Source organism: Carassius auratus, unplaced genomic scaffold (assembly GCF_003368295.1).
Source record: "Carassius auratus strain Wakin unplaced genomic scaffold, ASM336829v1 scaf_tig00000254, whole genome shotgun sequence".
Taxonomy (NCBI): Eukaryota; Metazoa; Chordata; class Actinopteri; order Cypriniformes; family Cyprinidae; genus Carassius; species Carassius auratus.
In genome coordinates this window covers 859640-872598 of record NW_020523286.1, presented here as the reverse complement: position 1 = coordinate 872598, position 12959 = coordinate 859640, and the positions used below count along the sequence as shown (strand labels likewise).

The window sequence follows — 12959 nt, the reverse complement described above, 5'->3', positions numbered from 1 at the left end:
GAGCTGCCAACAAAAGGATGAGGACTATATCAGAACCCCAGTCATGTGTTAGCTGCCCACAGGAGAATCAGAAAGCTTTTTTTTTCACGTTCACCTCTTCTCGTGTTGCACAGAATCCTCATAAAAAGGAAATTGAGTCTGGGTGTGGTAAAACTCTGAAGCAAAGCTTTGACTGAGCCAAAATATCCGCAGGGGATCACAGTTCAACGGCATGCGTGATAGACTTAAGTAATTAGCCGGCTAAAATTAACACCTATTAAACGCACACTAAGCCAGATATTTGCCTGAATATATCAATGACCTTTTGACATTACAATTATTTTATATTCTAAATTAAATGTCTGCACCTATAAATTAATTAAAAATGTGACTTCACGTTGAACTTTACCATGCCAACGTCAGGCAGTTTCCTTCTTCTTAGATGTTGCGTTTCGTGCAGAAATATTTGTTATGCAGGTTAATTGAATGCATTGCTATTTAATTGAAAGTACATCACAGATAATACATTGTTATTTCAGACATCAGTTCATGGAAGTCTGTGTTTCCTTATACTGTGGAACTACAGTAAGGATGTATAATTCATCACTAGGGTTCTGAGCATAAACTAGAGGGTTTCTGAGCCCTATGGAGAGCCTGGGGCCCTTTCTGTCAGGATCTTCTGAATTAATGTAATAATGTACCTTGCTGCCCTCAAACCTCTGCGGGGGCACTCAATATATTACACGAGCAGGTTGTGTTAGCTTGGATTTATAACATTGCAATAAAGTTTTGGGAGTGAGTGAGTGGTACATAGCAGGGAGACTGAGGAGACTGTCAATATTGAGGCCGGAGAGGATAATTACACAGGATACAATGACTTACTGAATCAAATGTTAAAGCTGACTTGGCTCTAACACAAGCTCGTTGACCATCACAGCCTATGATGCCTCTGTTAAGGTAACATGGTGCAGATGCATCGTAAATCATGTCTCAAACACTTCAGGGCTACTGGAGTAAAGAGCACAACAATCCTGCTGGATGTCGTTTATCATTTAGAAAGCAGAATTCACAAGCATCATCCACTGACGGTTCAGTTCATCTCCAAAGGAACGAGAATCATTAAAAATAAATAAAGTAATTGAGAATAAAATAAATAAATAAAATGTGTTTATGAATATGTGTTGGCTTTTTGATGGCCTGGCCATCTGTTTCCCCCGCCCGCATCCCGAGATACTGGAATAGGCTTCAGCATCTCCACGACCCTACAGATGTTATGAGAAGTGTTTGTGACTGCATCGATGGGTAAATTAATGATTTAAATCAATTTAAATAAATAAACAACATTACATAAAACAACTAATTTAATTAAAAGTAATAATAATTAAATAATGAAGGAAGTCGTACTGGAAAAAGCAGAGACACTTTGAATAAAACCTACTTTGATGGTATGAGTTGCAATGTAAGTCAACAAATTTGAGTGGGTCTATGTTTTTTGACACATTTTTTTTAAACATTTATTTCTTATTTTTTTTCAAAACTGATGTCTCAAATGTTAATTTTGTCCTATCAACTTCAGTAAATCTATGATCCTAAACTTTCCTCAAGGTCACAGATCAATGGCCTTGTGGTGGGAAACAAAATGCACGATGCGAATTTAATCCATTACAACTTGACTAGTACATTGTTCACTGTGTGGCAACAGTATAGAATAGATTATCAGAGAAACAAGCAAACTAAACTGGGCAGGTTTAATAGTGTTTTGTCATTTTGAGTTCAGTAAAGGACAAAATATTGCAGCAGATTAAGAAGTACAAAGATGACAAACAAAATTGCACAATAAATAAATAAATATATAAACAAAGACTGAGACTGCTGATATAAGCAATGACAGATTATAAAGATGTTTTGAATGTATCTGTGCTATGAACCATGTTCAAAGATGCTGTCAAAGGCCAAAAAAATGAAGGTGTATTTTTATATTTTTGAAAGAAGTTTCTTATGCTCACCAAGGCTGCATTTCTTTGATCAAAAATACAGCAAATTACAGTAATATTGTGAAAGTAAAATTTAATTACAATTTAAAATAGCTGTTGTCTATTTTTTTTTATGTTATTTAATCCATGGCAACGCTGTTTTGTTTCCAGTCCAATATGCTGATTTGGTGCTCAAGAAACATTTATTATTATAAAAAAAATATCTAATATTTTTTTTCTAGAGAAAACATCTGTTTCATCTGTGCTTCATATTTCTTATATAAAACTGCAACTTTTTTATATAAACTTATATATATATATATAAACTTATATATATATATATACAAATTTTTTATTTTTCTATATATTTGAAATCAAAATCTTTTCTATATATCGATTTATTCATATATCAGATTAGAAAGAAAGATGTCTCTTCCTTTTAAAATAAATACTGGTATTTTTTTAAGGAATGATGCGAAATGAGTGACTTGTGAGGAAACAGAACGTCAGTGTTGACAGATACTAACATGTCTCAGTATGTGAGTGTTTAAGGAGGACAGAGTTATACCTGCTGTCTGGGGAACAGATGTTAACCAAGAGAACAGCCCTCTAGTAACTGCCAATACACGTTATGCATCATAACAAGAACCTTACATAAACGCCCATCAATTTTTCATGGCTCTGGAACACAGAGGAACAATACCGGAACAGCGTGTATAAACAGCACATGTTTATGTTTACATTTCCATCTTTCTTGTTAAATAATAAATAATGTTCAAGTGATAGACATCATACACACACCACAATGTGTGAAACAATGCAGGCCTCGATATCAACATTCAACATCTGAAAGCTGCCACTGAAAGACAGTAAGGAGTAAGAGTACAGTGGTTGTACTGTACTGAGACACAGTGGTACCAGTCGCAAGTCTACAATGTGACAGCCAGATGAATGTATGTGGGTGCCTTAACACATGCAGACCGTCTCACAGCTCTTCAGGTTTCATCAGAAGTGTGTCTCCAAGCTGTAATGTCCACATTTGCTGTTACAAAACAGCACAGGTGCAGAGACCCATTAAAACAGCAGCAGCACCTGTCATGTGACACACAGGGCTGGAATGCATCAAACCTGTGACAGCATTTGGAAATTTGACCTGGGGCTTTAAAGGGAAATACACTAAATAAATGTAAATTAGACTCAGTATTACTAAAAACAACATCAGCAGAATTTAAAATATTTAAAATACAGTTAAGCTGAAAATGTATTTATTAACCATTAACGGTTAAACTGACTATTTTAAAACTAGATATTATTTTCTCAAACTACTGTTCAGTTTGGGGTTGGTTTAATTTGCTTTAATGCAATTAATTCATAGCAAATTCCCTCCTGCTGAAAATGAGTTATGTATGAGCCATCTATGGGACTGGAGGTGTCTAACAGCTGCCCTTCAGGACTAATCAACAGTCTTTGTCTCCTCAAATAACACTAAAATGAATCCAGCCATCTTCAGTCACGTCTTCAATTCAGCCACTGGATGTGAACATGACTGTAAATTCAGATGAAGATCAGATGAAGGACAGAGGGGTTCGCGTTGAGAGAGGTGGATGAGTGGTCACAGACCCTTAAGAGGTGCACACATGGTCTTTGTAATGTAAAGCAAAACCCTAATGAAAACGGTTCTGCCTCTTTAAAATACAACTCAGTGGACAAACAGTGGATTAGGAAAAACAGAGGCTGACAAGCACCTTTAATCTTTGTCATTTAACAGATCTGTGTTAATTGAAAACAATATGTACAAACCAACATTGTGGAATCAAAGGAAAATGGCATGAAATGGTCAATTACCAATTAGACTGTAAAAAAGATTTTTCAAAGTAAAAGTTTTAATATTGGAGTACGTTTACAAAAAAATTACTACTTCAATGTTTCACTTTTAATTAAATGTGTTACCTGCCATTTCTTTGTAATCATTTATGGAATTTAATTATTTTTTTCAATTTCTGAATGTTATTTTTTTTCAGTGTTCCCAATTCTTCTTGGTTCACTTCCTGTACCATTCTTTGCCCCACTGGAACATTTAAATCGGGCATAAAGAATCTGCTGACCTCCAAAAACCAGTGATCGGCAACACTGCTTGCAAAACAAGTTGATTTTCCACATGGTTGTTTTTGAACAGGGACCACTCAGAGTCTTTTTGAGACATCTAGAGTCAAGTGCTATGACTCAACCCAGGTGCAAAAATAAAGGAAAGAGAGAAAGAAAGACCAAAAAGAAAAGCATTTCATGATCTGGGACAAAGCCTGGGCCTGCTGTTTATTTCATTAGACTCCATTAAGAGTTCACGAGGCCAGAGAGATGGGCCAACATAGCATCACCAGGCTTCATTTAGAAAATGACTCTATATTTCAGTCTGAGGTCACCTGAGGGGACCGTCCACATGCAGATCCACATGCTGAACCTGCATAATGAGATCATTATTCAAACTGAGGATAAATTTTTGTTTCTTTAAGATGGCTGTGGCTTCAAGGTCTGGGCTGGAAACTGAAGCCATCATGAATTATGGCCTTGATCATTGTTTAGGAGGAATGTCCTTGTAGTGGAGTTTATTGGATAAAACCATATGCCAAATAAGTAATTGTAAATGGGATTGTCATTTAAAGGTAAACACATAAAGATCTTAAAGTTATACAGTGTTTGTCTAGGTTCTGTAAACAGGTGTATGTTCACGAGGCCATGTAAACAATCACCTGCAAAGCAAATCTGTTCACTTGTTATCTACACCCGGAGCAATTTTCAGAGATGACTTTCAGATGTCACAATCTTTAGGACCAAGCAAATGTCAGAACGCAACCAAAGACAATTTACTGAGCGAAATGAGAAAAAGGATCAATACAGATAATTTCCTTCCATCAACAAATCAGTGAAGCAAACTCGTAAAAGTACAAGCTGCCCTTTAAAGTGTTGAATACGCTACCAGCCAAACTCCCTCAGTTTTTTATTATATAGATAATCAAAAACATAATATTACTAGTGCTGGGCAACGATTAATGTGTTAAATGTGTGTGTAGTGTATATATTTATTATGTACATATGAATACACACACATGCATGTATATATTTAAGAAATTTTTTTATATATTAAATATATTTAAATAAATATAAATTATATGAATATAAATATAATATGTAAATACATGTATATATTATATTTTCAAAATATATACTGTATGTGTGTATACATATACACACACAGTATCATTATATAAACACACACACACACACACACACACAAAGATCAATTAGTTAATTACACACACACACATGTGTATATATATATATATATATATATATATATATATATATATATATATATATATATATATATATATATATATATATATATATATATTGTTTTTATTCAAAATTAGGAAATACAATTAAGAAATGTATATATCAACTAGTGTATTCATTCAAAAATGACATGTTCAATTTGACTTTAATTGACACTTGTATTTAAATGTAACAATAAAAATTAAATTGACAAATCACTTAAATCATTTTAATAAAAAAAAGGTAATGTATTGGTAAGTTGCGATTTCTTTATATTTTTTTTTATTTAAAATGTCCATTATTTTAGTATTTTACTATTACACCTATTTAATATGTAATTAATTAATTCACTGGTACATAAATGAAGGATTAAAAATGCCTAGTTTAAAAAAAGTTTTTCATTTATTTAATTTATCGTTTTTGTCCAGGAAGTGGTCACAAATTTAATGTTTTTTTAAACGGTATTCAGTCTGCAGTTTGCATATACCATTTTAGTATTTAAGAAACTTATGTGTATTTATATTGGTCTACTAAACCATTTTAACACATTTAAGCATAAGCTTTAGATGAAATGTGCAATGTGTCCTGGTAATACATCTATTTAAAGACAGTTCTGGTGGAACAGGTTAAATGTGTCTTCTTCAGCATTCCTGTGATCTGATCAGCCACAGGGACACAGATAACACTTGTCCTTGACAACACAGAACTGAAATATGGCAGCCTTGCACCTGTTGAGCAAACGGGACCCCTTAACAGGCAGAGGAATCTCACTGGAGTCTGTGGGTATTCAGTCAAACGAAATCTCAGGTTTAAATTCCTCCCTACTGAATCAACAGATCACTTAAAGCGGGCTTAATCGAATCCTTAAGGCTGGATTGATAGGGTAAACAGCCTGTGATTTCGTTAACCATCCTGGCTGCTTCACAGACACAAGGTTTCTGCCTGGATGTGTGTCTGCTACAGTCAACCGCAGTGTCTAATTCAATCCAAACTCAATTACCCTCTCCACTATAATGGCCTTTAATAACAGGGTTTACTTGCAGGAGAGCAGTTCACGAGAGCATTGCACTCCGAGAGAGCAGTCCTGTCACTCAAATATATAGCAGTGATAAAATCAAGTCTGCTTGTAGCGATAACACTCCACTTTTACAATGCATTAGCATTCAAACACACTAATATTGCATCTCTCTTCTGAGACCGTGACCACAGTTGCTGATATCCCAACAGAATTTACAATCACACTTAACAGCACAGAGTAAGAAATGTGAATGTGAGTGTTTGCTCTTACCCGCCGTACGCTCCAAAAGTGAAACTCCTCTTTCTCTGTGGCATCTTGGCTAATGGATACAGCTGAGTGAAAAACAGAGAGACAGAACTCTACAGAGACACCAGCACTGCCTCTGTCTCCCTGGACTGACTGGGTATGTGTGTGAAAGTGTTTTTTTTTGTGTGTAACTGTACACATGCAGCACGCTGTCCTTCCTTTCCACTCCCCTGGCTCTCTCTCTCTCACGCCTCCTTGGCAAATAAGGGACAGAGACGCTGGCTCTGTCCACTTTTAGTCGCCCCGGTAACCGCTCCCCACTTCTCATTCATATCAGTGCTATTGTAAACAGGCAGAAATGGAGCAGTACCTAATGTCTTTATAATGTCTTTTAAAATACACTCATTACATCTCAGTGAAATTTCAGGTCTGCTAAGGTAATAATGAAAAATAAAAAAAACTGGACTGGAGGGAGGAAAAAAATAAAATAAAATTGACATGGACCAACAGTTAATCAATTATAAAAGGAAGAAAGAAAGTAACAGTAACCTTTAAAAATATAGTTTAAAATGTTATATATATACATATATATAAACAATCAGAGTGCCTTATCACTATTTTGATTTTGATTTCCCAAGTCCACTATTTAGCTTATAGCCCATTAGCATTGGCAGTGTGGTCGCCACTTGCATTGCTAATACTCCATTCACACACATTAACATTGCTTTACTCACTGTTACTTGCTTTAATGATGGATGTATGTCTAACTTTGAGAGCAGGTGAGGACACGTTAGAGCTGCATTCGGTGTTACTGTGTATAGACCATCAGGGCCATATACAGAATTTCCTCTCAGACTTGTTGGTCACAGCTGATCAAGCACTAATTGTTGGAGATTTTTTTTACATATTCATGTTGATAATACAAATGATGCATTAGCACTTGCGTTTACTGAACTAATAAACTCTTTTGGAGTCAAGTAAAATGTCACTGGGCCGACTCATCATTTTAATCATACACTAGATTTAATTATATCACATGGAATCGATTTTACTGATATAGATATTGTTCCTCAAAGGGATGATGTTACTGACCATTTCCTTGTATCGTGCATGCTGTGTATAACTGATATTAACTATATGGCTCAGCATTACCGTCTGGGCAGAACTATTGTTCCAATCACCAAAGACAGATTCACAAATAACCTGCCTAATTTATCTTAACTGCTATTTGTACCCCAAAATACACATGAACGAGACAAAATGACTGGCAATGTGTCACTATATTCTCTAATACATTAGAAGCTGTTGCACCCATCACAATGAAAAAGGTTAGAGAAAAATGTACTGTGACATGGTATAACAGTTATACCCACTCTCTCAAGAAAGAAACTCATAGTCTTGAGTGCAAATGGAGAAAAACTAAATTGGAAGTTTTTAGAAATGCATGGAAAAACAGCATGTCCAGCTATAGACAGGGCCTAAAAACTGCCAGGGCTGACCATATCCACAAACTCATTGAAAATAACCAAAACAATCCAAGGGTTTTTTTAGCACAGTGGCTAGATTAACAAATAACAAGATGCCACCTGATTCAAATATTCCATTGACATTTAATAGTATTGACTTTATGAATTTCTTCACTGATAAAATAGATAACATTAGAAATACAATAGTGAAGGTAGATTCTACAATGTCTAATACTTCAATTTCATCCATCGCACCCAAAGATAATCTGCAGTGCTTTACAACTATAGGACAGTTAGAGCTAAATAAACTTATAACTACATCTAAACCAACAATATGTTTATTAGATCCTGTACACATTCCTTTCTGCAAAAAATATCTGTGTTCAGTCAGGTTTCAGGCCCCACCATAGCACAGAAACTGCTCTCATTAAAATTACAAATGACTCACTTCTTGCATCAGATCAAGGCTGCATCTCATTGCTAGCTTTACTTCATTTTAGTGCTGTGATCGACACCATAAATCATGACATACTCATAGATCAATTACAAAACTATAACTTTAAGGGCAGGCTTTAAGATGGTTTAGATCCTACCTGTCCAATCGCTATCCTTTTAATTATTTAAATGGGGAGTCATCTCATTTATCACCAGCAAAATATGGAGTGCCACAAGGATCTGTCCTAGGTCCTCTGCTATTTTCAATATACATGTTGCCCCTTGGTAATATTATAAAAAAATACAGGATTAGTTTCCACTGTTGATACTGATAATACTCAACTATATATCTCAACGAGACCAGATGAAACATCAAAATGATCTAAGCAACAGTAACAGAGTGTGTGTTACAAATGTAGAAGATTGGATGACCAATCCAAAACAGTACACTCAATCTCGTAGATTAGTTTGCAACTAGATGGATGTACTGTTACTTCCTCTACAGTGAAAACTCTGGGTGTTATATTAGACAGTAACTTGACAGTAAACCAGTATTTCCCATATTACAAAAACAGCATTCTTCCATCTTAGAAACATTGACAAGCTGAAGCTACGAAACATGTTACCTGTTTCTGATGCAGAAAAGCTAGTTCATGCATTAATTACCTCTAGACTGGACTATTGTAATGCACTTCTAGGTGGTTGTCCTGCATCTTCAATAAATAAGATACAGGTATTCCAAAATGCAGCGGCTAGAGTCCTTACCAGGTCAAGAAAATATGATCATATTACCACAGATTTACAGTCTCTGCACTGGCTACCTATTAAGTTTGTATCAGTTACAAAATATTATTACTTGCGTATAGGGCCCTAAATGGTTTAGCTCCTGTGTACCTAACTAGCCTTCTACTACGTTACAATCCATCACGCTCCCTAAGGTCACAAATTGCTGGACTTTTAGTAGTACCTACAATAGGATAACAAAGTCCACTAAAGGAGGTAAAGCTTTTTCACATTTGGCTCCCAAACTCTGGAATAGCCTTCCTGAAAATGTTCGGGGTTCAGACACACTCTCTCGGTTTAAATCTCTTTCGCCAAACAGTCAAATAATGCATCTCATAATTTTGGACTGGAGTTATATCTGATCAAATGCACATTATTCTTTAGCTTGGGTTAAACTAATTCATTTGACTTGGTTTACTTGGTAGCAGCTACGCTAATTATGTCTCTATTTGTTTCTCTGTTTTGCCACAAGCTCCATTCTGGATCCAGAACACCTCAGAAGAAATGATGCCAATCTCAGAGGACCTCAGATGATGCTAACCCTGAAACAACAAAGAACTAACAAATATTGCTACAAGTGTGATAGCATCATATAATAATTGCTGTTAATAGTGTTCATTGTCTGTTCGAATACGTTTTTTATCAATTTTTCTGAAAATTTCTGCCATATGCACATAAATTGACGGTCACCACTGATAAGCTACTACTAAATATTGAATAAGTTGTATTTTCTGTAAAGTTGTTTTGCAATGATTTGTATCGTAAAAAGCTATACAAATAAACTTGAATTGAATTGAATATAGCGCTGTTGCACTATGGACATTTCCCTGATCCCGCCCCCTATCTCTCTCCCTTTTCACTCCGTCAACTCTGATCGTTCCTGTTATAATAAATGTGAAAATTCCAAAAATAAATCTTAGAAAAACAAATGAATAATGTGCTAAAATTAATGAAAAAATAAAACATTAATAAATAAATTAAATATAATAGTCTCTAAAAACATTTTTCAATAAATAAAAGAAATCTCTCAGATCAGCTGATATCAATATATCATACACCCTAAAATCATTATAGTTGACACTAGAGGGGGAAAAACACTAGGTATTGTGTCGTTCATAATAACAGCTGCTCAAACAAAAGCATTGTGTCAACTGTTGACACAGACTTGTGTTCTGTTTCGAATTCACTTAACTATTTATCTAACACACATACCTACTTCTCTGTTCTGAGCATGTATAATAAATGAGTCTGGGACACAGTCAAAGGAGAAGTGTATCTGTAGGTCAGTAATTTAAAAACTTGCTTTGCACAGAAGGACTAGGGAGACAGTAAAGTCTGAGTCTAGCAGTAATGTCTTTCTGACTGAGCAAAACACAGCTGCTCTGCGCCATGGTTGAGTTTGAGGATTTATCTGCTTTTAAGCAGTTTCGAGTCTTCTTGGACTCTCGCTGGTACGTGTTTTTTTGTTCTTTATCAGGATTGGATGGCACACAGACTTCCAAAAGAACACAGAAGCTGAGATCTCCTCAGAGATAGTCTTTATTGACCCTGACGTGCTGCTCTCAAACCCAGACGGTCCAACACATCTAGCCAGCGGCTGAAACCACACTGACAAGAGAGTCTAAAACTGCTGACTCATGGGTGAAATCCAGGTTTACGACAGCGAATTCAATAAAATGACTCCTTGGCACTTTTCCACTGACTCAAAGATCTGTAAGAGGAAACTCATGCACACAAAGACATCCAGTAAATTGGCCTGCTTCACACCGCACACATAAACATCACATTTTTATGTCTATGTGGCATCCATATCAACGAGTACAACTGGTTTACATTGTTTACATAAACACTAAAGTGTTAGAATTGTAGCACCTATCATATTTTTTTGTTTGTTTAGTATTTTGATTGTACATAGTGTGCTAAAATCAGCAGAAAATTGTACTATCCTTTAAAACATTTGAGCAAAACAGAATTTTAACCCACGGTTTAATAAAAACAGAGTAATACTATGTTACATAAATAAATATAGAATTTATATTTATAAAAATGTATTATAATATCTTGAGTATATAATATTTTTTAATATTTGTAAAATACTTATTAATTATAATACATAAATACTTATTAAATACTGTATATTAGCGCTGTCCAACAATTAATTCCATGCAAAATAACAGTTTTTGTTTACATAATGTGTGTGTACCGTGTATATTATGTATAAATTACAGTTACAGTATATTTTTAAATTCATATAATTTAAATGTAAATATTTTTAATATATAAACATACACTTTTTCTTAAATATATGCATGCATGTTTCTCTATTTATATATACGTAATAAATATATACACACACACACACACACACACACATATTTTATGTAAAAAAAATATTTTGGAAGCAATTAATCGCAATTAATCATTTAACTACACACATATACATACATACATACATACATACATACACACAAGTTTTAATATTATACATTGTGTTTTAATCATATTTGTAATTTTTAATTGTTTAATGTGCATCATTATAACATTACATATGTATATATCAGACACATATATACACAGGGCCTAAAAAAAAAAAAACAGGCAGTTTTGGTGAGTGTTAATTTAAGGCCCTGTATTTACATTCTTGCAACTGCTTATACATACAGTGTGAAATGGGGCGTAGTCCTCAATTCAAATCTAACTTTATAGTGACTGACTGGCCAACCAAATGAAATGGATTTATCTACCTACAGAAAGTCCTGCTACATGAAAGCCCTGACATCATGTGCCTGAATATATCGTCAATCCATCTGTAGAGTAGACAGCCTGTCCTCATTGACTCAGATGGCTGCTCTCAACTGAAAGACATTTGCTCTTAGGGAATAAACTGCCAGGTAGACATTGATCAAACCAGAATACTGTTTACACAGCTCTTATTTTTTTGCTCCGGACCACCGCTGTTCATCATTTCAAGGCTTGAGACAGACCAAGATGCTCCACAGAGAATGCTTATTGTTTGAGGGGCAGGCGGAGGACATATCAGTTACATCTCAAACAAATGAACGTGGCAGGTCCCATTCACAAGCCAATAAACCCTCACGTCCCTTTACAGCACCTGAGCAAAGGGGATTTTCAACAGTGAGACCAAGGAACTAATATGAGCCTTGAACTTATTACATGTTGGTGAAGACAAAAGTCAGAGTCAAGGCGAAAATTCATAGGCTATAGTTCGAAAACTCCTGTAATAACACAGAGGCTCTGAAAAATACAGCTCCATCAAAAATCTGCTTTCAGCTCAAATAAAAAATGTAGACAGTGGTGTAGTTGTTTATGAGCCGTTTATCCTGTGGCGTGAAAAGGTCCAGCCTGCTTCCCTTCAGACGGGAGGGTTAATTACACTATAACATTTACTCTGTCTCATGATAAACACCTTGCTTATGGCCACAGCATATGAAAGTGGTTTGACCAAGGTTAAGACTATATTTCAAATGGAGAAGAGATGATTTAAAGGGGGCTGGTATTTAAAAAGTAATTGTGCTGGAAATAAACTACAGCTTATCTTTGCCTGCATTTCATTTTTATCAGTCTTTCACTCTGCACTTCAGCCATGCTAAAGCAAGATTACTTTCTGTAAATCTTTACTCATAAAACTCTTTTATGGGTGTCTGGAGCTTGTTTCAGATGGAAAACAGAACTGCTTTTCACAGGCAGTCATGGGCTTGTGATGTTTAA

At 35.1% G+C, this 12959-nt stretch overlaps 1 protein-coding gene across 13 annotated transcripts in view; it reads right to left on the bottom strand.

Annotated features, from left to right (window-relative positions):
• Positions 1-12959, bottom strand: part of LOC113068885 (rap1 GTPase-activating protein 1-like) — an 83370-nt gene that overhangs the window by 51216 nt on the left and 19195 nt on the right. For 3 of the 13 annotated variants that reach the window (XM_026241779.1, XM_026241783.1, XM_026241782.1), the window contains exon 1: positions 6571-6741. The exons of 1 other annotated variant lie outside the window; for it this stretch is intronic. In XM_026241779.1, the coding sequence (XP_026097564.1) occupies positions 6571-6614 (44 nt within the window). In that variant the 5' untranslated portion in view covers positions 6615-6741. Of the gene's footprint in view, positions 1-6570; positions 6747-12959 lie in introns of those variants that run through there. 9 more of the 13 variants (XM_026241775.1, XM_026241778.1, XM_026241777.1 and 6 more) reach the window with 8 other exon arrangements.